Raw genomic sequence first — 27391 nt, 5'->3', positions numbered from 1 at the left:
GTGGGGTACGTTCCCAACAGCTTTGGGAAGTGAAAGTGAGGCAGCACTGGCTGGTGTATTGAGGCTAGGTACTTTTAGGTTCTATTCCCTGACCTACTCAAATTTAAAACTGTACTCTAGCTATAGCCCTGGTCTCTGTAGCTGTAGAGACTAGGGGTAAAGCATTTGTTTAACCTGGTGATAACTCAGTTTGACTACATCCGTTCAGGCTTAGCCAAAAAGGGCTATAACAGTCGCTAACTTCTGTTTTGGCTGTATAGACAAGGCCTTAGATCTCTACAGATCAGCTGGAAAGTAAGAGGTAAGTGGAACGCCTCCACCCCAAGGCCTTTCATGCTCACCTTGTCGACTCTCTCCAGATTGGCACGCAGCTGTTTCTGGAGGGTGTACAGTGTGGAGAGTGAGAGGGTCTCTAGATCAGAGAATGAGCGCAGGAGCTGGGGGTCCTGGCCAGCGTGGATCCTCTCCAGCTCCTCCTGGAGTTTCTTCACTTGCAGCTCTAGGGCTTCCCTCTGCTCCCGGGCCAGCTCGCATTCCATGCTGGCTGTGTTGGCACGATCATTCGCTTCCTCTGCTTCCTTCTTCCAAGCATCACATGCCTGCAAGTCCCAGCAAAAAGAGTCAGTATAAACCCTCTGCCAGCATTCAAGAGATCAGCAAAGACTCCCTTTTACTTACCTACCTATTTAGATTCACACCAATTTACCAACAAGTTATTTACACCCCCTTACATTTGGTGGGCAAGATTCCGAGGTCGTGTGTGCACTGGCATAACTTGAATGCTGAGAGGCCAGAGAGAGGTGTAGCAAAAAAAAAAAAAAAGCAACTAATTTAAGGATGTAAGAAAGTGCAAGTTAAATCACTGCCACTTTCTACAGTAACTAAGGCCTTGTCTACATGGGAAAATTGCACTGGAATAACTAAAGGTGTGATTTTACACCGATTTAATTAAACTGGTGTAAGCCTCAGTATGGAGACTTTTATTTTAGTTTAAAAGTAGCTGGCTTCAGTTTAGCTTAAACCGATTCCTAACTGACTAAGCTAAAATGAAATAAGCTTGGTCTAAACTGAAATACGAGTGTCCATGCAATCTTTTGCACCAGTTTAACTAAATCAGTTTAAGATGGCACCTTTAGTTAACCTTTAGTGAAACTGGTGCAACTTTAGCGTGTAGACAAGGCCTCATGCCATTCCAGCTCCTAACCACGTGAAGTACACCAGCTCTTGTTTCCTTACCCATCGGTAAGTGGGCACAAGGAGCTCTGAGGGAACCTGGCACTAAGAGGGTCTGAATTACAGCACTTTACATCAGCTCTACGTTTGGAAAAGCTCCATGGTTATACACAGACCTCTTTGGCTCTGCCTTGACATCCCATTGCTACATCCCCTGCAAATTGCACTGTACCTGTTTGGCTTGTTTCCAGGACTCTTCCCACTGCTTAATTGTGCTGCTGGCTTCATCCAGTTCCTGTCGCAGCCTCGCCAACTCAGCAGCACCTGGACCTGACAGAAACGCAGGTGAGGTACTGGGCGAAAAACTCCCAGAAGCAAAGTGATCCCATATGCTGCTGTTCATCCCATTTAAACCTGTTTCACGAGGAGACAGAGAGGGTTACGTCACAGGTGTGGGCAGTTTCCCCACTTGCTCCCTGGCCCTGTGAAATCCAGGGCTCACAGCGAATATTTAGGAGGCAGAGGATTATTTTAGGAACCAGTTTGCTCCTTCAGGAGACAGTCATCCGCTTGGGGACAGCAGCGCTCACATATTGAAGGTCTCACACCTTTAGGTAGCTGAGAGTGTAGTTTGGGAACTGACATTTCCTGCCTCCAGGAATTAATAGAGAGGTGGAAGCTCCTCTTGAATGTGGCTCTGTCTACTCAAGTTATAAAGGGGAATTTTTCAATCGAGTTAGCTTACTTCAGCTTCGCACCTGTGACACACAATTTAACTCCCTTGTCATGCAATAGCCTAGTTGGATTTACGTTAGCTCAGCTGAAAACACACACTTTGTTTGCCTGTGTAGACAAAGCTAGGTGCGACTTCCCCTTCAGATTCCACAGTCAGCAAACCAGTGCCTTGAATGCCAACTCCTAGCATTAAGAGGGTATTGATCTAGCTATAGCCACATTCTCTAGCCTAGAATATTCAAACCCATTTCCCTTCTCATAGTAGGACTCGGGGCCTTGGGAGCCAAAGCAGGAGGAGATATATGATAAGCGAGGCTGCACGTTGGCCATGGAACCCATGATTTGTGCCTTGCCAATGGAAAAGTCTGCTTGCCCAGAATGAGCCTCCACATCCCTCCTCCAGGGCAGAATCAGCAAGAAGCTGCACACACAGCAGGGAACTCTGGGCACTCAGGCCCTATCTGCTCACAAGCTTGCATGAGTTTAATGAAAGGGGTATTTAAAAGTGATTCAGTTAAATCAGTGGCAAATCCCTGTGTGGACACTTTTAAATCAATTTAAACTTGGCTTATATAGATTTAGCTTAATGCCATTTCTAACGGCATTACGCAAAATTGATATAAATCAGGTTTAAATCAATGTAAGAGTGTCCACACAGGGATTTGCCACTGATTTAACTAAATCACTTTGCACCAGTTTAACTCAAACTAATTTAAATATCAATTTAAGTTAAACCAGTGCATGTAGACCAGCCCCTAGAAGCAAGGCAGAGAGCATCTCAGTCAGAAGCGGCACCCAGGAACCAAGAAGCTGGTTAACCTTGCTGGGCATCTCAAACCCAGGGGCAGTAATTGATTAGTTTGGGGTCTCTACTGCTTCTTTCAGGGCTCGTCTACACTAGAGAATTGAACCACTTCAACTATATTGCCAAAGCAGTATAACCCCCAATGCACATGTGGTCATAACGGTAGAAAGATGACTTAAACTGGTACAGCTTATTCCTGTATGGAAAGGGGAATAAAATATACCAGTGTCAGGCACTTCTATAGCAATATAACTGCATCCACACTAGGGGGTGTACTGGTATAATTATTTTGGCAAGAAAAATCCCAGCCCAACTAACATAGTTATGCCGGTTCAAAAACTGAGAATACACCAGCCCTAAGTTATACTTCCCACAGCTTCTATTTTCTGCCCTCCTGCTGGCAAAGCAAGAGGATTAGCAGGGGGGGGGGGGGGGGAGGGGAGGGGCGGGAGGGGACGGAGGGGAACGACATGACGACACACAACACCACGACGACGACGACGACAAGGAGAGGGAACCCTGCAAGAAGTTTAATGTTTTATTATTGTGCTAGGTTTTTTTTTAAAAGGGAGTTTGACAATGGTTAGGTTGCTGGTGTGCTGCTACCACAACCGATCATGCTGACCAATAAAGTCTCATTGGTTCCTGGTACTCCCCTGCCTGTCTGGCTCCACCTCTTGTATTGGACTGTAAAATCCCTGGGGCAGAGACCATCTTTTTTGTGTTTGTACAGCAGCTAACATGATGGGTCCATGACTAGGCACTACAGTAACACACATAAATAAATAAAGACAAAGAATAACTCTTCACGCTATGCATTCTATCTCCGTTGCATTCAATGAGCTGCATGGACAAGTCCTAAATTCTAAAATAAGTTACTATGTAAATAAACATTATCAAAAGCTGAAAAGAATCAAATTACCTCCACTCCTCTACTGTGTTCCAAGATGTATTTCCCTTTTCTTAAAAAATTTAGATCGCTAAATGCATTTTTCAATTTTATTCCATTTATGTGACTGTGCACTAGTCTCGACTGTGTAGTGATATGAATACAAGCTATTTAACACTCTTCTGTTGAAATAAAAAGTATAGTAAAATCATGTTCTCTGTCGTTTCCCTTTTCCTACTGAAACGTGACTTTTCCCATGATAAAAACTAGCCGTAATTAATCACACAGATGTCTTTTGATGTGTCTTTTTTCACTAACGTCATTGTATAAAATGTTCAAGACAGACCAAAAAGACTTGTTTGGAACAAACAAAGACTGCAAATACAAAATATGAGACACAGTGCTGTTAGAGGCTTGGAGCAACAGATTAGCAAAGCGTTTATCTACTTTTCTGAAATGTAACATTGGACATGAAAAAAACCTCAAGTGTGAAGAAGTGCTCTCTCATTATTGTCTAAAGGAAGCACTATTATCTGTTGTTGTTGTCCTAAAAGTTGATAACTCAAGAGTCACTGTTAACATTCAGCCCATCAAATGATTTGATTTCTTGAAATATCTGTGGGTTCTTCACAGATCCTGCTCCCCTGTTCTGCCTTCAGTGTAGGGAGCAGACCTTTGAGTGGAGGGGGGGAGGGAATGGAGCACTGCTGTACTCTGCTGAGCCCAGGTTATAGGATGGCAATATGAAGGGCACTGCAGGTGGGTATAATCATTCCGCAGTATGCTTGAGGCTGCTCTTAATTACTCCAGAGGCCAGTCCAGCTTGCTGCTTGGTCCCAAGAACTGAAGGTGGCCTGAAACCTTCTTCCCTTCTCCACCTCAGCTGTGTCGAGTTGAGGATCTAAACTATAATCACTGCTCTGAGCAGAAAAAGATGCAGTCTATTTGTCTGAGTGCATGACAGGGAACCAGGAAGTCCCAAGTTTTCACCTCAGCGAGTCATCATTAGCGCTATGTGAATTTGGGCAAGTCACTTAACCTTTCTTCTTCAATTTCTCTGTCTATAAAATGGGGATATTTGCTCCCTCTAACACAGAAGTGTTGTGAGGATTCATTAGTTACATGTTAGTAAAGCAGATTACAGTATTGTTGTTCTTATGGGAAGGAGAGGAATAAACGACAACACTGAAATCAGACATTCAAATTAAAACTAACTTAAAAGAAAATACTCACATGGTATAGACACGTATGTACATGTAACACACACAATGTGCATTTACCTAATGATCCATGAGAAGCTGATGTCCCCAAGAATGTGTTTTCTGATTGACTTAAGTGTCCCTGGGGCTGATGGAGGAAATGCGATGATAGGCTGACCGGTGGAGAAGGAGAGGCAGAGTGAAAGGAGGCAGAACTTCCAAGGGACCCAGGGATATTTACAGGAGCAGAACTTTGCAGCAAACTCCCACCTGGACAAAGAACACACAAAGAGGATGGAAATGTATGATCATGAAGTATGGGCCAAAGCACAGCACAGGAGTTTAGAACAGCCGATGTTAGCTTCCCTCTCCTCATCAGAAAGGGGAGCCCTGGGAATTACCACCATTTCCCTTCTACATTACACATTTTTCAAACTTCAGAAGGAGCATCGCAGCCAGCATCCTTCTGGCTGAGTAGGACCAAATGTGACTCCCTTCAGAGTATGCCAAGACTGCTGGTCAACTAGCCAAAGCAGAGAGAGGCACTCCCTCCAGGTCACGAATGTGCTCCCCCTGCAGAGTTCACAGTCATTGCCAGCCTATGGAAGACCATTTGTTTTAAATATTAGGTGAGCAGCTTTGGAATGAAAATTCACTTGCAAAATTTGCTCTTCCATTTTTTAATACCAGTAAATTACCAGCAATCACCAGGAAGAGGATCACATCACCCCTGTGTCAATCTAAAATGAGTAACTGGCTACAGCTGTACTTGAAAACTTGCATCTACTGGTAAGAGAATCAAGCGCCCCAGATCATGATATCTACAATACCAACAGAGCAGTCTCCTTCTGCTGCACAGATAGCTCCAAAGAATTTTCTGCCCCCCACTCCATTTTGTACTGATATCTCCCAGTTTAAAAGGCAATGGTTGACACCCAGACCTGAAGGGAGCAACAGAAAAATCACCATTGCTCTATTCCATGCTTCTTATCTCTCTAGGCCAAGAAGGCTGAGCTGCGGCAGGAATGGGGCGCTCAGAGTACACAGGAACTGGATGTTGAATCAGTATGTTGATCTTTTGAGGGGATCAGCTCTAAAATCACCCACAGAATGGAGTTTGGTTTCTCAGGTGAGATTCTGAGCAGTAGCTATATAGGCAAACAACAGCCATTACAGAGCCAGCATTAGCTCATACAGAGGAACCTGTATTACTAAGTAAGGGAATATTAGCAGCTAGGCCCCAAGACTCTCTGCAGAGAGTCCTGAGATCTATCACTTTTGAGACACTAGACACAGGCAAATGGACTTTGGCTTAAAGGTCACATACAAAAGATGAGACATACACTGTATGCTTTGATATAAGGACGTACACTATCGAGTAATCCTGTGACAGTAGAACAGTATTGCCAGGTCTCTGGGTACCATGTGACATTTCCTGGGATTTTCCCCATGAGCTGTGAGTTGCTATATTTTCAGCTGTTTTTATAGCTACCAGACACATTTTAGATGGTCACTATTTACAGACCAAGACAAACAAAACATGCTCATCTCAGAAACATTCCTAGGGCACTGGCAAGAACTCAACGCCATTAGCCACAAAGAGTGATCTTTGCTCTCAGGCCTCTTACTCGTTGCCTGAGTTAGTTACAACTGTTGCTTCCAACCAGTAAATGTTTTTTTGAGACTGGTTTTAGAGCTTTGTGGGCTGGTTCAGCCTAGCTAATCTGGCAACACGGCAGACGATCAAAGAAAGCTCTGTTGCTTTCATGTACCTATCATGATGCCACTTGTGTGGGGCACCGTGCTGCTGTCAAATGTCTTCTCCAGGGCAGCCACTCCGAATTCGTTCAGGTCCAGGTCATCCAAGGCAGATTCTGCCGGACACAGAGGTACCAATTATGTTACAAAGGACCAACAACGTCAAGAGATAGGGTGGCCCAAACAGCTTACATACAGAGGAGCCACTGCTGTCTTTTGGACAGTGTACTCAGCCCTACTCTTGATCCTATGCAGTGTCGCTATGAAATGATTCGTTGTGAGACTAACAGGCAGCTTTTTATATTGGCTTCCATTGCCTGACCCGATTCCCCAAGATTTTATATCAACAGGTACATGAAAACAGACATATAAATCTGAAATAATAGCAATCCTCACAGATCTTCCCTATACTGATGTTTTGGCTGTGCCTGTACTATACAACAACAGCTGCCCACGTTCTGTCTGGTTATGGCTAGTGCTGTATCATCAATGTGCTGAGGAGAAATGGTCTAGCAGGAGCAGGGACATTGCAAATCAGGTCTGAGATTCAATGACAGTATAAGGTGAAGAAAGCTTACACAATGCCTGCCCAGTGCTATATCTATTAAAATATATCTCATCAAAGACTACAGATATACATACACTTATATAAGTATCCACATATATACACATATATATGTTCCTCCCAGGCCTGTTTGTTTGTTTTACTACTTTTACTGTTGTAATTTATTTACATCAGAAATGCTGGATCATGAAACCGAATACAAAGAATCTGACAGAACAGCAGACACTCCCCCACAGGAGCCCCATACTACTCTTTTGAGGGATTGGACATTTGGACCTTGGAGGGGGAAAGGTCAGGGTACAGCTGTTCTGATCAGCCCCTCACGTTAAAATCCTCAAAGGGAAAATAAAGAAGTCATAGCTATGGAGACTGTCACTGTGATTTTCTGCTCTACACAATATATACCCCAAGTCTGACAAACCCAAGCACTCTCTCAGGGTCCGATGTTATTCAAATCATCCCTGTGCAGAGGGCCAGTTTAAGATCTATAAACTGTCCAAACCTCACTAAAGCACTATTTTGAAGGCCCAAGTTGCACTTACGTAGTGCATAGCCCTTGTGCTGATCCTTCATGCAGGGATGACTTCATTCATAATGACCTGCAGAAAAGATCTGCCTACTCATACTCATAGGAAACTCTGGAATCTCAGGTATTTGCCTACACTAGGAGGGAAGTGTGGGATAAGAAACTGGAGTGTGCTGCAACATCCCTCAATCTCATGGTTGCAACATGTTATTCCAATTCTCATGCCTAAAGAGTCCCTCCTGAGGGCTCTGTTAGAGTAAATAAATAGGCAATGTTACCTATAACAGACTCCACTGTGTCGCTTGTTGGGTAGAAAGGAAGGGCATTGGCGTTCATGCCTGGGATGCTGCTGGTGCCAGCAGGGCTCGGTGGTGTTGCTGCCAGACTGGAGGTGATACTGGAGGAGATGCTGGAAGTCAGAGGGCTGCCCACTGGAAGAATCCCTAATATGTCCTGAAACAAGAAGAGGGAGGTAAGAAATTAAACAAATCCATAGAAGAATCATGTCAATAACAGGCAGAGATGTGGCATCAGCCAAGGCACCTTGGTGAACACGCTCTTGACTGCTCCCATTCTGACTGGTGTTTACTGCCACCAGTGTGGGGGGAGGAGGGGAGTTTAACTGTTTGTATTTAATTTCTACAGGTTTGTTTCCTTTCAGCATTACAAAGATCCTTCAGGCCTCATTGAAACGAAATCACATGACCCACAGGTTGTATACAATCACAGGTCTGGGTCATTCACTCAGCCGGCTTAGTCCAAACGCATTTCCTGGAAACGGACTGGAAACCCTCTTTACAAGGACCCTCTCTCTGGGCCACAGCCCAGAACCGTGAACTTATTCTGTACTCACGCAGGGCTAGGTCTTCACCCGCAAGTCTCCAGAAACCCCTGGTGAGCCCACCCTTCTCAAAAGGTCATTTCTGACCTAGAATGCCCCAACTCTGTCTGGCCTGTCGTTGGCTCCACAGATCTGGCTAGCATTCTCGTGGGAGGTGGTGTGAGTTTCAAGCAAGGTCTCAGAGCCCTGTTGGGATTACCGTACCTGTTTGGGCTGTAACAGAGGCTGCTCCTGGCTCCTGTATTCCAGTGAATGGGATTTTATTTTCGCCTGCTGCAGTAAATAAATGGAACAAAAGATAAGCAGGGGGATTAACAGCTAAATTGGAAATGGCTGACTGCTGGCTTTTGGAGAGTCCATGAGGAACGTGCACAGCCCCCGCCCCTTCTCTTAGGCTGTCCCGGATGCTTTAGAATCGTAAAAGTAGGGGTGGGAGCTTAATGAACAGAGAACCCCCCTGAACAGCTTGCCCTCTAAATACCTGGACATTCTGCTCCCTTATTTAAGCAGCCATTGCAATTATCTTCACATTTAACTGAATTAGCCCTTCAATAACATTAAGAATTTCTTAAGAATACAAGATCGAGTATGGATTCCTTTCCATTGCTATAAATAGCCTTTAGTCCCTGCCATTCTCTAATAAAAAAGGCAGAACTGGTAGGAAGCACATTACATTTTTATTTACTTTTGGAATTATTTATTTTTGACAACATACTTTATTGTTTATTTTGCTAAATTCCTCCTAACAAGGTCCCAACCAGGATTATTTAGTTTAGAAAGGAGATGGAAAAGAAGTGACATCTGTTTCTCCTGTATCTGTAAAATGGGGATAGTGATACTGACCTCTTTTGTAAAGTGCTTTGCGATCTACTGATAGAAAGAGCTAGGGATTATTATTACTACTACAGACAGATGGAAAAAGATGGGATAGAGATCAACCAGACTCTCCTATTTTCTTTTCTCATTAACAATAAAGGCACATGTAATGGAATTAAAAAGCAACAAAATAAAAACAGACTCAAGGAAATCATTTTTTTAACCTGTGAAACTCAATGCCATAACAGATGCCACCGAGCCAAGAATTTAGTGGGATGCCAAAACAAAGATGATATCTACATGGAAAAAAATATATCCACAGTTCCACTACATAAGTTAAAAAAGTTACAAGTGATTTCAACCCTCTTTCTTTAGGACCAACCACCACCAACAATAACTGGGGTCAGGAAGAAACTTCCTTCATGAGCGTGTCATGGCATAACGGTTTATTATGCAGGTTTGGTTGCTGATATCCTGCTTTATCTGTGGTAAAAAGCAAACGAGGGATCAATTAGACACCCCAAGGATGGGAAAAGGTGTCCAGGATCTGCTCTGCTTGTTTCTTTCACTGGGCAGGATCCTTGTGATTCAGAGAAACACATTTCAGACATAATGCCCACAGGGGGCCAAGATATGGCAAACAGACAGTTGAGCTATGGACACAAAGGTCTTTCTGTACTGCTTTCCCTAAACAGCGCACCATGTGTATGTGGTAGAGTCACAGCTGAACTGATCTCAGGCTTGTCTTTCTTTGTGTGCAATAGATGCTGTGTTACGTTAGTGCCTCTGTATGTGTTTGATAAACACACCTGCTAGATTGCCCAGTGCATCTCTATCTTGCTGACACTCAACTGAATGCAAAATGTGACATAAGCAGGAGTCAGCAGCTAGCATGGAGAGATACACATGTGCACATACGAACAGAATCAGCTCCCACTGTTTTTCCCACCCCTGCTGAGAGAGTTCTTGCCAACATATCTGGCAACGTTACAGCTAAGCCTCACTGAAGGCTTTTAATACATTTCAGGGCTAGCCCCAATGTCTACAACCATGAATTTGGTGCAACATCAGTTAAAAATTCCACATTTTTCTCCTTTATCCCCATATACAGTAGTAAAGAAAAGCCTATACTTCTGAGTAACATTAGAGAGTACAAAACTAACCAAAAATTCAGAAAAATTAAAAGTGGAGATTGAAATTCTATCTATAACTTGCTTTGTTGCGTGGTAGATGAGGAAAGGGTGATGTAAATTACGAATGAAACCCAGAACAATCCACATCCAGCACAGAACCAACTTGCTGTGCATGTTTGCAGTTCTCTAGCATCTTTCATCCAAAGCACTTAAAGGCCTTTACAAACACCAATACAATAAGCCTGGACTGGAGAAAATGTCACTGAAAACCACACTGGTTCTGGAGGCAGGCACGAGAGTGTAATGCTGGGAACACATGTGTACTGAAGACCAGGCAGCTGCCCTGCAGATGTCTGAGATAAGTATGTTTTTCAGTAGGGCTGTAAAGGTAGACTGAGTCCACATATACCTTTTGTGGCTCCTTCCACCAATTTAGAGAATTGAGGCCTCACCAAGGAACAGACACGCATTTGGATAGACTGTGCTTGCTAGGGTTGTAGATGGTTCTCACCCAGGCTTGAAGACACCGAGACTGCAGTCTTGCTAACGGTGTCACAAAGGTACAGGCTTCCACATGGCCCAGAAGTTGCAGTGCCCAGAAGTTGCAGTGCATGGCCCAGCTGAAGTTGCTTTGCTGTGGTTTACAGGCTCTGCTGTACTGATGAAATGAGGCTGGACATTGTGGCATATCTGTCCCTGGACACGTATGCTCTGATGGTGGAGGAGTCCAGAGTGGCCCCAATGAAGTCTACTGAGTAGGTGCAGGGGTAAACTTTTCAGCATAGAGCCAGAGGCCAGTGAATGGAACAGAGATAGGCCCTTGCTGGTTGCTGTCTGTATCTCGAGAAATGAGTGACCTTTCAAGAGCCAATCATCCCCCAGGTAGAGAAATATCAGTATTCCCATCTGGCGAAGATCAGCTGAGATGGCCGAGAGGACTTTGGTAAAGACTCCTGGGGCAGTGAAGGGGCTGAAGGGTAGGACACAATACTGGTAGTGGTCCCTGCCCACCATGAAATGTAGGAAAAGTCTGTGCAAGGAGTGCATAGCTATATTAACATAAACGTCCTGAGGGTCGAGGGAACAAACCAATCTCCTAGATCCAGAGAGGGAATTATCACTGCCAGGGTTACCATTCTGAACCACTGAGAGCAGATGAAGTCCTGAGGTCAAGAATTAGTCTCCATCCCCCATTTTTACTTGGGACCAGGAAGTTCCAGCAATAAATCTCTTTCCAGATGAAGTCCAGCAGAACAGGTTTGATTGTCCCCAATGTTAGAGGCCTCATGAGACCCTCATGAGAAGGGTTCCTGAAGATAGATGGGATGGACGGCTGGGGGGGGCTGGAAGGAGCGAACTGGGTGGGATAGGTGGTAGAAATCACCTCCAGGATCCATCTGTGTGAGGTAGTGAGCTCCAAGGAAGATAGGAAATGGGAGAGACAATCCCCATAATGGTGGACGGGGGAAAGATGCAGCTTAGGATCCAGAACAATGGGTCAAAACGGTCGTTTTGAGCATGTTGCTGACTGGGAGATCACTGTGGGAGACGGCCCTTTCTTAGTGAACCTGGGCTTCTTCCTGGAGGGTTCAGCCAGTCTTGGGAGCTGGGAGCTGATGGGATGAGACTGTTGAGCCATTTGTGACCTATTGTATTTTCTCTTTGCTGCAGATGTTTATATGCCCAGAGATCAGTGTCCACCAGGTACTCTTTAAGAGAATGGAGGGACCTGTTCATGGCATCAGTGAAAAACTTGGGCTCCTCAAAGGGAAGATCCTTAGCAGTATTTTGTACCTCTTGGGGGAGGCTGGAGGAACACAGCCAAGAAGCTCAGTGCATGACTATTGCCGTAGCCATGGAATATGCAGCTTTATCAGTGGCTTTGAGCAAGACCTGGAGAGATGCTAAGCTTAGCAACTGTCTGGCCTGTTATGAGGGCTTGACATTGTTCCCTCTGATCCTGAGGCAGGTGTTCAGTACAAGATAAAAATGTTGAGTAGTTTGTAAAATCATATTTTGCCATCAGAGCTTGGTCACCGGCGTCCCTGAACTGCAAGGAGACTGAGGAGTAGCTCTTATGGCCAAGAAGGTACAGCTGTTTTTTTCAACTCCTTGCCAGATGGTGTTGAGAGCAATGATGTTGCCTATTTCATTTGTCAACAGCTGTGACAACCAGACAGTTTGGTGTAAGTTGGGAGAAAAAAATACTCTGAGCCGCTGGGTGGGATATAGTATTTTTTGTCAGCCCATTTACATGTAGGCAGTATGGTAGCCATACCGTCCACACAGGGACCAGCAATGTGTTGTTGATGGGGAAGGTGATTTTGTTCTGAGGAGAGGTCTGAAGGATGTCTAACAGGGAATGTTGGTGTTTCTGTATCTGTATCTCCTTCTGATAATAATTTCATAAGGTCTTGAAAGGCCTTTAAAATAATTGATGTAAGATGATGGGGGAGGCATGACAGCCTCATGTGATGAGGAGGAGGATTTGTGGGAAGGTGGTGTTTCTTCTTCCTCAGCTGGTTCTTGTTCCTCTGTAAGATCCTCCTGTTGGACATTACGGAAAGGGTTAGGGTTGTCTTTGCCATGGCTGCCAGGCAAACTCCTGCTGGGAGTATCTTCCTCAGGATGTACCTCAAGGGAAAGAGGTTGGAATGGGAAGATGGAGAAAGCTTGTATAGACACCTCAGAATAGGATGAAGTGTCATCCCCAGTGTCCATGACAGGAGCAAGGGCTGCCAGTCCCAGGACTGAGTTGGTACTGGGTCTGGAAAGGGTCCTGTAACTGTATTGACACCAGAGGCTGATACTTGATTGGCTGATGAGACGGTACCAGAGGATATGTCAGTACCAGCTGGAAATTACTATCAGTACCCTCAAAAAGCCTATGTGAGACTGGTGACCGTGTCAGTACTAGAGGACAGGTCACTGTTGACGATGGTAGGGTCAGATTGTGACAAATGGGCCTACACATTTACCCAAATTGTGAGCTCAACTGTAAAAAGTATGTGAAAGTTCATAAGATGTTAAATAATCTATAACAACAAATGTTGATGGGAAAAAGTATGAAAGGGAGACAGAATAACTGAATTAATCTAAACAAAAAGGTCAAGTTGATATGATTCAATAACTGCGTTGAAATCATGCTTGTAAAAAACAGGAGTCAGAAGTTAACGAGCCAAAAATGATAAATCTGAAATTAAGCCTACTTGGTGGACAAAATAATGAGGAGTGGGATATTCCACCTATCACTACCTTTTGGGTCCTTAAAAGAAAAAGAGTTTATGGGGAAAGTATGGAAGAACAGATGGAAAGAACAGACAGAGGCTACAGAAGCGAGCTTCAGTGCCAAGGCTGTCACTGCTAGCCCCACTGTTTCCTGGTGGGCCTTCATGATCCTGATAATTTTACATGAGTAATGATAAAAAGAAAAGAAAATACCAAATGAATATGAAAAAATTAAGTGAACAGAGGCAGCAAGCCCTGTGGCTAGCTCAGAGAAACCGCAATGCTCCATCTCAAGTCACAGACAGTTGAATATGAAATGGAGTGGCAATGGGTCCACTCCGCCTTATATCCTTGACACAGAGCACATGGATATCTAGGGAGAAAGGGCAGACCCAGGAACACTGCTGACAAAAATCTCCAATCAAGAGTGCAGAGGTGCACCCACATCCTGACATGTCGCACCTCTTGGGACACTACTTGAAGAACAAGGAGCCTTAATTTAATGTGGAAGCCAGTGAAGAGATCCCAAAAGAAGGGTGATATGGTTGGAGCGGTGGAAGAAGAAGAGGAGTAGCTGTGGTGTTTTAGACAGAAGTGAAAGGTGACAACAACAGAGAAATTATAGTTGCAGTGATCAAGGTGACCAAGATGTGAACAAGGATTTTAGCAGCGGAGAGAGAGAGAGGAAAGGATTAATTCTGATGATAGTCTACATCCAGAGAGAACATGGACATAGGAGGAGGAGACACAAATGGCACCAAGGTTGTTATCCAATGCCAATAAGGAAGAAAAGAAATAGAGAGGGACTAGAAGTAAAGAGGAGTAGCTACATTTTTCACAGATTGAGTCTGCGATGGCAGCAGGTCACCTAGAAGTTGATGCAAGATTGTATGGATTAACAGTGGTTGGGAGTGGAAGAGTAGATTTGGGAATCATAAACATTGTAGCAATAGCCTGTTACTTCTGTTCTACAGAAAGAGGAATCAATTCAAACTAGGCCAGGCAATTCCTCTCTACCACCCAACATTCCCTTCTTACCTGACATTTGAAGCTCTTGAGATATTCGGCCCCCACCTGATCCTCCCGCTCAAACCCTGGTGCCTTCTTGTAGCTGCTGGCTGCTGTTACTGAGTCTGTGGGAAAACCAATGCTCTCCAAGCTGTGTGGTTTTCCAATGGCACCAGGAGGGGACCCACATATATTAGACGGGCTTCTGAGGCTGCTGTTCCTACAAAGAATCTAAGGGGAGAGGGAAACGTATGGTTCATAAAAAGGGAGAGTTCACACAGTTGGCAGTACTGAATCGAATAATTCCTAAGGATTCTGACTCTCTTACTTCTTTGTTTGTGCATTAGCTTTATTGATGGTCAGCACAAATGGACAAATCTAGACAGCCAGTAGGGGGAGCACAAAATACTGTTTTTGTGCAAATCCTACAAATACAATGGCTCTTTGTTGTAATTTTTCAGCAATAGAGTGGTGGATCTAGCACAGTGGTATGTAACCTGAAGCTCTAGAGCCACTTCAACTCCTCTGCAGCCTCACAAGCAACTTATGAAGTTCACAGGCCTGATCAGAGCTCTTTTTATTCTCCTTAGTCTAAACAGTGATTCGGGTTAGAATCCTGTCTGCACTTTAAGGAGGAACTGTCCTTTTTACCCTGTTAGACAACAGTAGTAAAAACACTTGAGCCGTGTATATGCTACAGCATCTACTGGTGGAGCTGCACCCGCTGGTCTGAAAATCCTAGTGTAGACAAGGTCAAAGTATCGACAACCAGAGTTAAAACAGGGCTCCCCAGCAGGTTCTCTCCTTTGGGCCAAACCATGCATCATGCATGTAAACTGGATTTTAGTTGCAATTTAGAACTATGTTAGCACATGGCTGCTGATCCCACAGTTTGAAATGTAGTATGGAGAGGGCTGGAGTTAGAAAGAGGGAGTGCTGGGAGCATCCTATCATGTTTTGATTTTTTACACAGGGTGCCCACTGTTCCCCCTTCCTTGCAGTCACAAAATCACTACTTACTGTGGTGGAAGTGGGGCTAGTTGGCAGAGCTCCTGGTTTATTCCACACCTACAATACAAATACAAAACAGAACAGGCCATGTGAGGTTGGCTGCTTCATGTAGTATTTTCCTTTGATTAATTACTCCTGTAAAATTATCATTAGCAAAGCCACATTTGTCTGCAGGCTACAAGCAGCTGCCCTGAGGAGGAAATGACAAAAAGAAATGTGTTTTCTTTCTGGCATGTGCTCATGGATTAGGGAGGGCTCCATTTTAAAGACTGAAGAGCTCCAGAAAGAGAACAGACCTCAGCGATCATCAGATGGAGCAGACATTCAGTGTCCCTGTGGCTGATCCAGCATTCAGATGGCACTTTCACAGAGAATAACAGAATGTTTGTACTTTATTCCACAGTGTTATTTACTAAGAGAAAATAACATGCCCAGTCTGTCTTAAAGATCTAGCCAGGTGTCCAAGACACAATCAGGTTCAGGGGAATTCAGAACTCTTCCTGACTGGGTTTTGATACTAACGAAGAACAGTATCATTTTCAAATGTCCAGGTTTAAAGAAAATGTCCTTTTCCACACGGGAGCTGAGTTCGACTCATCTAAACCAGTTTAGAATTTGCAATCATGACTTAAGACCATGCCATTGTATCTCTTCAAAATCTTCATCAACAGTTTGGGAATGTTGCAAGCTCCGAAGTGGCTTATGCAAATAGGCAAAGATAAAAAAAACTAAAAAAAAAAAAAAAAATCAGAAAGAAAAGGAGCTGCCTTGCATCCCACCCACCCTATGTCTGTATGTTGTCTACTTAGAGTGTAAGCTTTTCTTGGCAGGGACCTCTTGTCTTGTACACAGAGTAAAACACCCAGCACACTTTGGGGCACTTTATAAACCAATAAATATAGCAGGGCTTGACCACCCCTAAGTAAATCAAAGATATCCTATAATGCAAGACACACTGTGCACCGGCGAAATCTCTTTGAGATTTCATACATAAGCAAACTAAACTGTGGTTTTGTACTCTAGATTATACTGGTTCATGACCTGTACTTGGAAACAAAAGCCCTACATTTATCTCCAATCAGAAGGGAGTTAGGCTGGAGGTGCTGCTGCAATCCACTTTCCACTTTCCTGAAAATACCTCAACACAGAGCTAAAAAGGAAATAAAGCAAATGAAAAGCAGAGCAGTTCTATAGGTGGGGAGTAGGTTTCTATAAATAAGGCTGAAATCTATGTCCCGCCCCAAATAAGCTCTCTGAGGGAAGTACCATGCTGAGAGCTAACAAAACTCAAATCCTTTGTGACAAAGGGTGCTAAATTTTCCTCCTCTGGAAGACAGTGGTACAGTAAGTCAGGGAAATGCAGGTTCACAAAGTGTGGACAAGTGCTTCCCAGCAGGTACATACATTGCTAAGATCCGGGGCATGTGGACTGGAAGGGCTCACTGGAACAGAATCGCCAGCAGCTGATGGCATATACATCACAGGGCCTGTTTGCGTCGGGCTGGATACAGCTGAAGATGGCTGTAAATCTTCATTGAGTGGAGGCTCTGTGAGAAATAAAAGGGTATGCGACATCACTCAAAGCTGCATGAATGGCCAGAGATTACAAGTTGTTCGGGAAGAACAGCAGCTACATACATCTCCTGCTGCTCCCTCTCCACAGGGAATGTTTCATGGATGCTTATTTTTAATCAATATAGAAAGAACAAGAAACCTCATCAGGCTAAATGGGTATTTCTCATCTTGTATTATTACTCTTTTCCCAGTTCTGCAATCTGCTGGCCTCTGGTCCAGTAATACCTCTTCCATCAATAATATTTTTACTAAGTGAGTTATATGCTACACATTCAGGCTATCCTGTATTAACGAGGAGTTTTATCCGTGCTATGCACACCGGCGATTGATTTGTTAACGACTAACTAAGGGAGATAGATATATTTCCACAAGTCCTCCACACCAACAGTTACAGAAAATGGTAATGTGTGTACAAAGCTATGGAATTGCCCACTTCTCTTTAAATCATAAATACACAAAAAAACAATGCAGGCTTTTGCTGAACTGATCCAAAACATTGCACAGTTTTCAGCAACAAATGGCTATTATACGTAACATTCTTCAGGATGATTTCCAAGAGATTTAGAAGTTCTTGGATAAAATCTTATTCTCTTTGGCTTGGTTGTACAGTGAAGTCATAATCCTGTGTTTGCACCATTATAGTCCACTGCCTGGATAACAATACTTTTCCTTTCTATAAGGGTTTCCTTCTATAGATCTCAAAGCACTTCATAAATAGTAATGAATTAAGCCTCATTATACCTCTGTCAAGATAGATATTATTATTTTCACTTTTTAGATGGGCAAATCAAGGCACAAAGAGATTTGCTCATGGTCATGTAGTGAGTCAGTCTCCGAGCAAGGATTAGAGCCCAACCACTCTGCTCTGACTACTGAAAATTCAGCATTACAACTTGAGTGCAGAATCCAGTAGGAACAATGCGATGTGAGAGAGCTAGCCCCTTATTTATAAAAGCCAGTCTCGACAGTAATAAGCAAATGTATCAACCAGAATTATGATAAAGAAACTGAAAGGGAACAAAATTCAGGTTTTCCGTCTGATATGTATAAAAGTACTTTCCAGTATGGAAGTCCCAAATTAAAAAAGACATTTGTAACTAGCAATTCCAGTCATTTGGCTCGACTCTATTACCCCCAGAGAAACAGGAAGAATGAGCCAACGACAGACTCTCTGCTATCTTTTAAAGGGGCATTGTCAGGAAGTACAGAGGTTTTCTAGAAACAGTAAAAGTTTACAAAATGTCCTGGTGTAATTTTAAAAAAATGTTAATAAAACAGCTCTTAGCTGGATTTAAATATTCTTGTGCAGTATCCGTGACACATGTTGGAGCATCATTTTTGTACCGTATAAGAGAATTAGCAAGAGAACCTGCCTAATAACATTCCTTAGTATTTATATAGCACTTTTCATCTTCAAAGCATACCACCAACTGTTAGTTAATTAATCCTCACACTAAAATACTATCATTACTTTATATGTGGAGAAACATGCACAGAAAGTTGAAGTGTGCGGGAAGTCAGACTAGATGATCATGACGGTCCCTTTTAGCCTTAAAATTTATGAGCCTGTCTACACTGCGGGCTCCGAAGCAATCAATGCAGTGGGATCAATTGAGCAGGTCAAGTAAACCATTCAATCAATGGGAAATGAGTTCTCTGGTCGACACCATTAGTCCACCTTCCTGAAAGGAATAAGGTTGTGTCGACAGGAGGACATCTCAGTACTCAGTAAGTACCGCTGGCGGCAGTATAGACCAGGCCTATGACTTGCCCAAAACTGCAGAGAGAGTCAGTGTTGGGATTAGAACTCAGGTCATCCTGGCTGCCAATTACAGGAGGCAAAACTAGACTAGAAACAAATCTATTTTTGTTGTCTAATCTTAAGATACAATATGTAAATTAAAAACACTAGTGGTAAAAATAAATTTGATTTTTAAATTTTTAAACGTTAATCTCATCTGTTAGAAATTACATTTTAACACATTTAAGAACTCACATGCTTTTCACTTGACTGTGTCCCAGTTTAGCCATATAAAGAAGAAAGGTAGTGCTCTCTCTATACTATAGTCCTTATAACCCCAAGGTTATGGAAAGCTGAGCTAGTGAGTTATAAGATAGGGAAAGATGCTTCCAAAGTCAAGGAAACGTGTAACCATGGCTATAGCCCTACAAAGTATTCATTACCTTCAGCTGTGCTCAAACCTCTTACTGGCATCATGTCTTGAAATGAGCTACCAAAGTTAATTTTTTTTTTTTTTTGAAAATCCCTAGTGAAAGCTCTCCCCTTTGTGGTCCTATCTACTCTGGCCTGGAGCACCAGACTAAAGACATTCATGGCTAAAGCATCACTGAAAGATGAGAGAAGAAGCGAACATACGTTCTACATGTGCAAAGGCACAGAAGGGTCCCCGAGGACAGCTGCCAGACTGCTGCATGTCATTGCATTTGGTGGATTTGTAGATCTGAGAAGAAAAAAACAAAACACAGATGTGGTAAGAAGAGACTGAGAGTAGCTACTCAGGTAAAGAAATACCTAAAATAGGTGAGACAGAAACACAGACTAGAGTCACAGACACAAACAAAGATCTCAGAGTAGCCACTTCAATGCTGTGCTTTAAAGAAAGAAAAGCCACTGGAGTTTTGGTAACATCAACAACTGTCCCATCACAGCTAAGTTCACTTAAGGGTTAGCATTTGCCATCAGTCCCCAGTGGGACTCAGTGGGAGTTCCATGTGTGGAACAATGGTAAATCATAGTGCTAAGGGAACAACTGATAAATGACAGGCTAGAAAACTGATCCCCTGATCAATAGCTGACAATGGTTGTCAGAAATGGGTTCGCCCTTCCTCTGATGGTGAAAATGACATTTCTAGTTTAGATCAGACAAAACCACTTTCAACATCATAATGTGAAGTGTGACTGTGACGTGCTTTCTGTAATCATTCTGAAAGAGGTTTGCGCCAGTCTGCACAAGCAGTTAAGCCATTTTCAATACTGGTTCATGAGGACTTGTTATTGATAACAATTGTCAATTACTGATCACTTTCTTAGTAGATAAACCCAATTAGTTTACCTGTGATTCCATTCAACACATCTACTATACACACAACAAACTTATCCTCTCTTTCTCCCTCACACACACTCTTTTCCCCTCCTTCTTTACCTTCCCCCCAAATTGTCCTTTTTTCTAATTAAAAGGGACCCTTGCCAAGTAGCTGTGGTCCCAGCTTACCTCCAAAGTGCTGCTTCTGCACCCAAGGACCATGTTGCAAGCAGCTCATCATTCCCTGCCTGGTTGCTGGGCCCTTGCTGCCCATCAACACCTGTAACCCTGGAATTCTTGCTCTCAAATAGCAAGATGTCAAATGGGAAGATCAGGTTAACATACCTCTGGGTGAAACTGCTGCTCTGTGCGAGTGTGGCAGTACTGGCATGTGTCTCCATTCTCACACTTACTGGGGTCTCCCCACTCGTCTCCGTGTTTCACACTGGGGCATGGTGAAGATCTGCATGAAGAAAGGGTCGTGGAATGCATCAAACACATAAACATGTATTGACCACCCTCAACCCTGCCTCCTGGCACCCTAACATCCCAAACTGGGAGCCAGGCCCTACTGTTCCCCTCTATTGTACCCACACTGTTCTCTCAGCTTTTTCTCCTGCATTGACTGCTTGGTGCCTATGCAGCTCCCTCCCTGCTACCTCTACAGCTTTTATCACCGGTACAGATTGTCCAATTAAAGAGGTTTTTTTCCCACCATCTGAGACTAAACGCTGACTTGAACCAAAATAGTTTAGCCATATTAGTAGGTGATATGATTAATGTCAAAAATGCTGGGTCTGTTTCCTGTTTCAGATCTGTGTGTTCATATAATATTAATAAGTTAATTGGCTAATCCCAAAACACATAGCACTTTAAGCTAGTCAGTATCCAGGGTTACACTGTGGCCCTCTAGAACAGTGGCTGTGTGAGGTCATCAGCAAAAAGGCAGGCCCATTCCCTTTCTCTCTGCTGGGAACCTTTTCTGTTTCCCCAGTCTGCACGCTTGATGTGCCCCACTTTCCCTATTCTCTATGGTCTAACCCATTCCCTCAATAAACTGCTGGGGAGGCCCATAGCCAATACTAAACAGACAGCCACCTCGGTTGTGTAGGGAGGATGGCTGGCAGCACAGGAGTGGATGGGGATCATGATGCTCTCCATTCACTGCTAAGGGGCCCTCAACTCTTCCAATACTTGTTAATAAGGTGCAAAGAGGGTAGACAGATGGGAGGGCCTCCCGTTAGAAATAGGAGGAAGAGTCCTTGTCTATCACCTGAAGAATCTCATGGGTGTAGGCTTGTCCTGGAGGTGATGGGTTAATGCTCCTTTGATTTTACGGGGTTTTAGAATTGACTGGAAATTTTTGTGACAAAAATATGGGGAGTAAAATGAGACTGTTCATGATTTTAAGAGGGACTGAAGAAAAGCCCCCCCTGACACCATAATAAAAGCTATTTTGTGTTCTTGGAAATCAGAGCCACTAAGCTGGACAAATTATGTTCACAAAGACACATCAGTGGTGACAAGTCAGGAGACAGTTAAATGATGTGAACACCTGTAATCTAAGATGCAGGACCCTTCGCAGTCAAATCAGGAGTGCAAAGTAGGCAGCACTGGTGATCTCCCCAAACTCCTCTCAATCTCAATCATCAGACATGAGATGGCCTGCTAATTCTGAAACATTTACCTGCTCAAGTTAAGCCCATAAAAAATGACCTTCAAGCAGTGTGTTGTTTTGTCTACAAATGGGACTAGTTTTTTTCCCCCCTGCATCACTTTTTGAATTGAGATTTTTTTTTAATTCATTATTGTTATTATGGGGAAGCCAGATGCAGGTTCTGTCCACAATGAGAAGACCAAAGCTGTAACATGATTTGGTAACACAGTTATTGTTTATTACAGGCATTCATTATTGACCCTAGCTATATGGCAACTCTCCAGACCTGGGAACTAGCATGTTAACCCAATCCTCCAGCACAGCAGAACTGTCAGAACAGGCTTTAAGGATGGGCTAACAGTATTAAATGAAGCAAATCCAAGGTCCTTGGTTGTGGAACCTCCACCAACCCTGAACACCTAAGCTGGAAAATGAAAGGCCCAAGATGAGGGTACCTGTATTTGTGTTTTCTTGGGCTCCTTCTTCTATCTTTGCTGTTGTGGTAGTAGGGACAGGCGTAGCCCTGGCGACAGAGACGGGGGGGTTTCTTGCATTGCTCTGTCTTGTAGTTCCCCAACACGTACGTTGCGTCTGTGAAGGAAGGTCCCACTGGTTACTTGGAGATGATAGGTGCTTTGCTTACTATGCAAAAACCCTTGATGGAAGTGGGCAGTCCAAGCACACTGGATTGCCCCCCATGCAAGACCCTAAGGGACTCACCTTGCCACCTTGGCTCCTCACTGAGTATTTTCTCTATCATAGCATGGCTAGCAGCGACTGCAGTTTGACCCTCTATGCCACCCTCTGATGTGGTCTGACCATTCTGCAAAGCCTCCATAGCCTGAAGCTCCCTTCGGGAATAGAGTTAAATGAACAATAGGCAGACAGAGCAGATGAAGACAGATACGTGTGTCTAACAACTTTGTCAGACAGCAATTGCTACAGCTCTTCAAAGGAGCTGTATGTTAATGATGTCAACTGGCTTTTGCCATAATGTACACAGAAACAAGTGATCAAACAGCAGCCGTTCATTCCCTGGGAATTCCAGCCTCAGAAGTTTGAGCCCCCTATAGGGTTGTCAGGTAGGGTGCCACCTGCCTAATGTTTCACCCTTTTGGGGAAGCCCCTTAGAAGAGGTTTTTGTGTTTTACCTGGCTAGGGAGGGAAATATTGCCATCACACTGATACTGAGCAGTATTGTGTTACATTTTCGTATACTATTTGATCAGCTGACCTTCCATTCAGGTCCAGTGATCACCCCTCCATGCACAGCCCCAATGTGAAACTCCATCCTCTGCTACCTGATGTCGTAAACAGGAGAGCGTAGGTCATGAGGCCCATGAGCAAAGGCGCAGTGGAGGCCATTCTTCGTGCAATTTCCTTTGGAGTCGGTCTCATGGATGCAGATTCCAGTTTTGTAGTAGCGCAGGTGATATCGCCTCTCTGTGTCACCAGTAGTTCTATGCAAGAATGGACACCTGAGGCACAGGGGAAAAGACAGCCAAATTTTGGTCATGTTCTTGTTGCTGGGGTGGACTGTTATGAAAGGACATGCTGATGATGAAGACTGCTGTCGTTGTCAACTTTACTAATTCTGCCCCCTCTCTTTTATCATGCCTTACAGCATTTTTTAAACCCTCATCTCCCATTGCATACTAGGTAACAGATTCTCTCAAGATAAACACCTGGGATCCTTAAGCGCACAGAGGCTCATTATTCTATAGACCAGTGAGAGTCATGGATTCTGAAAAGAGCAAGAACACTCTTATGCAAAGACTGTACAGGTCATGGAGACTAAGCCCCTCTCTCAACCCTAGAAGTAGTACTGCTGCATTAGGGTTGAAATACATGGGTAGCTACTGCAGCTTTTACATCTGTTCTTATGTTACGCTGCAAGATCTTAAGTTGAAAAAGCTGCTTTGCTGAAGTGTCTCATCTCTAGAAACACTGGTTGGAATCAACACCTGGACTGCTCCCAAGAGCTGACTGGCAGAAAGCAGGAATGAGCAGACTTTACTTACTCATCTCCTTCCGGGCAGATTCCTGTGGTCTCATCATATTTGGTGCAGTAAATGTCAGGGCTGTAGTTAAAGGTGCCATCCCGACGGCGGATAGATCTGCGACGACGCTGGTTGACAAAGTGCCAGTGGAAGCAAGTATAGGGCCGGTGCTGAGTGCATTTGTGCTGCACGAAAAGGGGGCACTGCTCAGTGCGGAACTCCTTCAGATAACTGCAGGCAGAAATCATAGAGGAGGAGGTTAGGACAAGGAGATTGGTCAAAGCCCAGATCAAGTCACTCAGAAGAGCCCATGCCAAACTACACAACATCCATCACAGAGATGCATGCGTCTTTCCCACAACCTCCCCTGCTTTAATTCTCAATAAAAGACTGGAAGCTGCTGGTTTTCTGTAGCAGGGGGACATTACTTTCCAGGCTGCTCAGCTCAAATTTGGAATTCAAACATCAGCGCTAAGAGCAGCTGCAATCAACAAAGGATTTCCTATTATATCATTTAAAAGAGGGCTGTCTGCATGCTTAGTAAACTGGTTAAATATTTAGTAAGCAAACAGTATTTTTAGATACAGGTCTATTTAATTCCACCCCTAACTCTGAGAGGTGTGAGTGAGAAGAGATTTTTTTCCCTTAAAGAGATCCAATTAGGTTAAAAATCACATTAAATAAAAATTCCTTAAAGACAGGTTTGATGCCTCAGATTATTACAACTGAAAATTTTTTTAAAAACATCTATTTTTCTTCATTTGTCCTGACTGGTTACATTTTGCTTTTTCCTAAAGCCTGGACAATGAAAATAAAACGAGTCAGTTTCACTATCTAGGTCTTTTGCCTTTATTCAATCCTGGCAACTGCTGAGCACGGGAGTTGCCAACCCTCCAGGATTGTCCTGGAATCTCCAGGAATTAAAGATTAATTTTATGTCATGTGATGAAACCTCCAGGAATACGGCCAACGAAAAATGACCACCGGACTGAGCACCTTCAACTCACTTTGAAGACAAATGGAGTTGAAGGCACTTAGCATCTCACATCACGGCTCAGCACTTTGCAGGATCAAGCCCTAGCTGAGAAAATGTGTTGGGTTTTTTTTTAAAGAACAGTATAAACACATTAATTTTAAGGAGGTTTTAAGGGCTATTTTGTTGGATTTTTCTTCCTTTTAAGACCTAAATATTTTTAATGCCAAAACAACCTAACAAGTGTCCCTTTAAAATCTATATGCCTTCTCTATCTTCAGAACTAAAGAGGTTCTGAGCCTCTTACATAGCAACAACTGAATCTCTAAAAAAAGACAGCAGAGGATTAAAAAATGGTTTACCTTGATACAACGAACTGACTGGGATCTTGGATACAAGTTATTACAAAATGCCACATTGGTTGAAACCCAGCAGCGGTGCTACGTTTATTAGGAACATAAGAACTGCCATATTGGGTCATGCTCAAGAGCCAGCTAGCCAACCATCCTGTCTCTGACAGTGGACAGCATTACATGCGTCACAGGAAGATGTAAGAACCCCACATTAGGTCTCATTCGGGTCTCTAACAGTTATTGATTGATTGATTGATTTAAACCTTGAATCATGAGGTTTGTTCACATATACACTAGAAGGCAGGAAAATAAAAAGTATTGAACTTTGTCAAGGGCTCATTCCCCTCTCAAAATATTATTTTGTAATGCTGATTTTAAATAAACAGGAATGCACCACATGCTTGAAGATGCAGAAAATAATCTCAGGGTGTGTCTGCACAAGGAGAAAGGTGTGTTTTGAAAGACATTAACACCTGGTAGCTAACACATTTCAAAAATACCCTTTTCCCCAGCAAGGACTAGGCCTCAGAAATGCATAACATATCCCAAGCTTTTTCATTTTCAAAGGCCAGAGCCTTGCTGGCAAGGAGTTTTCTATAGGATGACTTTGCAACTGAGAATGGTGAAAAGCTTTCCCTATCGTTCACTTCCAAATCTTTCGGCCCTGTGCACATTTTCAGAGGTGCTGAGCACCCACATATTCCATTGCCTTCTATTACAGTGCTCAATACGTCTGAAAATTGGGCTCTAGGGCTTTCAATCATGTCCAAAACCATTTTCAAACACCCTTGCAATTTAGTGTGGCTGTAACACCTAACACAGTTATACATATAGACCTCATATAGGTATAAAGGAAAACGAAGCACGTTCAGAAACTGTGCTATGGACTAGATTTTGTTTATTACCACAGTTTTGTTTTTTAAAAAGCCTGCTCCTCTGGAGAAGAGATCAACGCTTCAACCATGTTTGTGACAACTGTGCCGAAAAACAATTGCCTAGTAAGGCTGTGCCATGCTTGAAAGATTTTCTATTACAGCTGTTCCCAGCACAATTTCAAGTCATCGTAGGAACAGGCACTCTCTGAAAAGGGTTGACCCTTATTGAACATGTAAGATTTAGCTTATCAAGCCCTGTTGCTATATCATACTAATGAGCCTTAGGGAAAACGACTGTCCAGTGATGCCTGATCATCTGGCTTGGGAAAAACAATTATGCCTGTTATGAGAATTTGAGAAGTAACGATCACTTAAATGCCAATACCAGAATACTTTTCACAGTAATACGTAATAGCATACAGCCCTTTTCATCCATAGATCTCCAAGTGCCTCATAATGGTGAAATATTATCATCTTCATTTTACAGATCAGGAAACTGAAGCAGAGAGGCAAGGCAACATGTCCAATGTCACGCTACAAGCCTGTGACCATCAGCAACGGAACCCAACTAATTTCTTCTTCTTACTACTAGGCTACCACTACAGCGCTGAGGCGACCTTCTGAAAGGTGCTGAACCCCCGCAACTTCCACTGAAATGAATGAGAGTTGAGGGAACTGGCCACCTTGCAGTGCTGGGTCCCAGGACTCCTGCCTTCTAGATGTAAGCTTGCTTATGGATAAGCACCGATATTGTTTTAAAATAAAGAATGGATCAGCTGGAGAGGAGAGGAATTTAAACAGCTTTAGCTGATCAGGGAAGTTCAAAAATGCATATGCTGACTAGGGAGTTCAGTCTCTGGAGTGTCAGTTGTTTCTGAACCACAGTTCAAAATTAATTGCATTTTATGATTGGCTAAGTTCCCTGGAGATGCATTTATTATCATGTAAATGAGAGATAATTATGTAAGTAAATGGTTCACAAGAAAAGTGTTTAACACCTAACTGACTTCATTGGAAACTCATTCTTTAATGCTGTCTATTAAATAAATGATCTCCCACTTTCAAAGCAAGCCTTGCAAACAGGTACCATTGAGCTCCATACCAGTGCATCAATTGTGCATAAACACTTCTGCGATACAGCTCAACAGAGCTAAATAAGGACTGTCAGAATAAGTCAGAAATTCCCAGATTTTCAAATCACTGGTTTTGGTGCAAATTCAAAGACTA

General features: G+C 43.3%; 1 protein-coding gene across 2 annotated transcripts in view; it reads right to left on the bottom strand.

The window, feature by feature from the left end:
• The window catches only part of UNK (unk zinc finger), a 63421-nt gene that overhangs the window by 6329 nt on the left and 29701 nt on the right, over positions 1-27391 (bottom strand). The window contains exons 3-17 of one of the 2 annotated variants that reach the window (XM_067547578.1): positions 23985-24194; positions 23265-23441; positions 22684-22814; positions 22419-22554; positions 20652-20769; positions 19640-19724; positions 17092-17234; positions 15697-15744; positions 14707-14907; positions 8696-8764; positions 7929-8103; positions 6574-6675; positions 4883-5071; positions 1406-1587; positions 342-599 (exon numbers count right to left, since the gene is read on the bottom strand). In XM_067547578.1, coding sequence (XP_067403679.1) covers positions 342-599; positions 1406-1587; positions 4883-5071; positions 6574-6675; positions 7929-8103; positions 8696-8764; positions 14707-14907; positions 15697-15744; positions 17092-17234; positions 19640-19724; positions 20652-20769; positions 22419-22554; positions 22684-22814; positions 23265-23441; positions 23985-24194 — 2224 coding nt within the window. Of the gene's footprint in view, positions 1-341; positions 600-1405; positions 1588-4882; positions 5072-6573; positions 6676-7928; positions 8104-8695; positions 8765-14706; positions 14908-15696; positions 15745-17091; positions 17235-19639; positions 19725-20651; positions 20770-22418; positions 22555-22683; positions 22815-23264; positions 23442-23984; positions 24195-27391 lie in introns of those variants that run through there. The other variant, XM_067547579.1, reaches the window with a different exon arrangement.

Source organism: Emydura macquarii, unplaced genomic scaffold (genome assembly GCF_026122565.2).
Source record: "Emydura macquarii macquarii isolate MOO-44397 ecotype Brisbane River unplaced genomic scaffold, CSIRO-AGI_Emac_v2 contig_1230, whole genome shotgun sequence".
NCBI classification, from domain to species: domain Eukaryota; kingdom Metazoa; phylum Chordata; order Testudines; family Chelidae; genus Emydura; species Emydura macquarii.
Note: the sequence above shows the minus strand (reverse complement) of the source record. Positions and strands in the feature narration are given on the sequence as shown.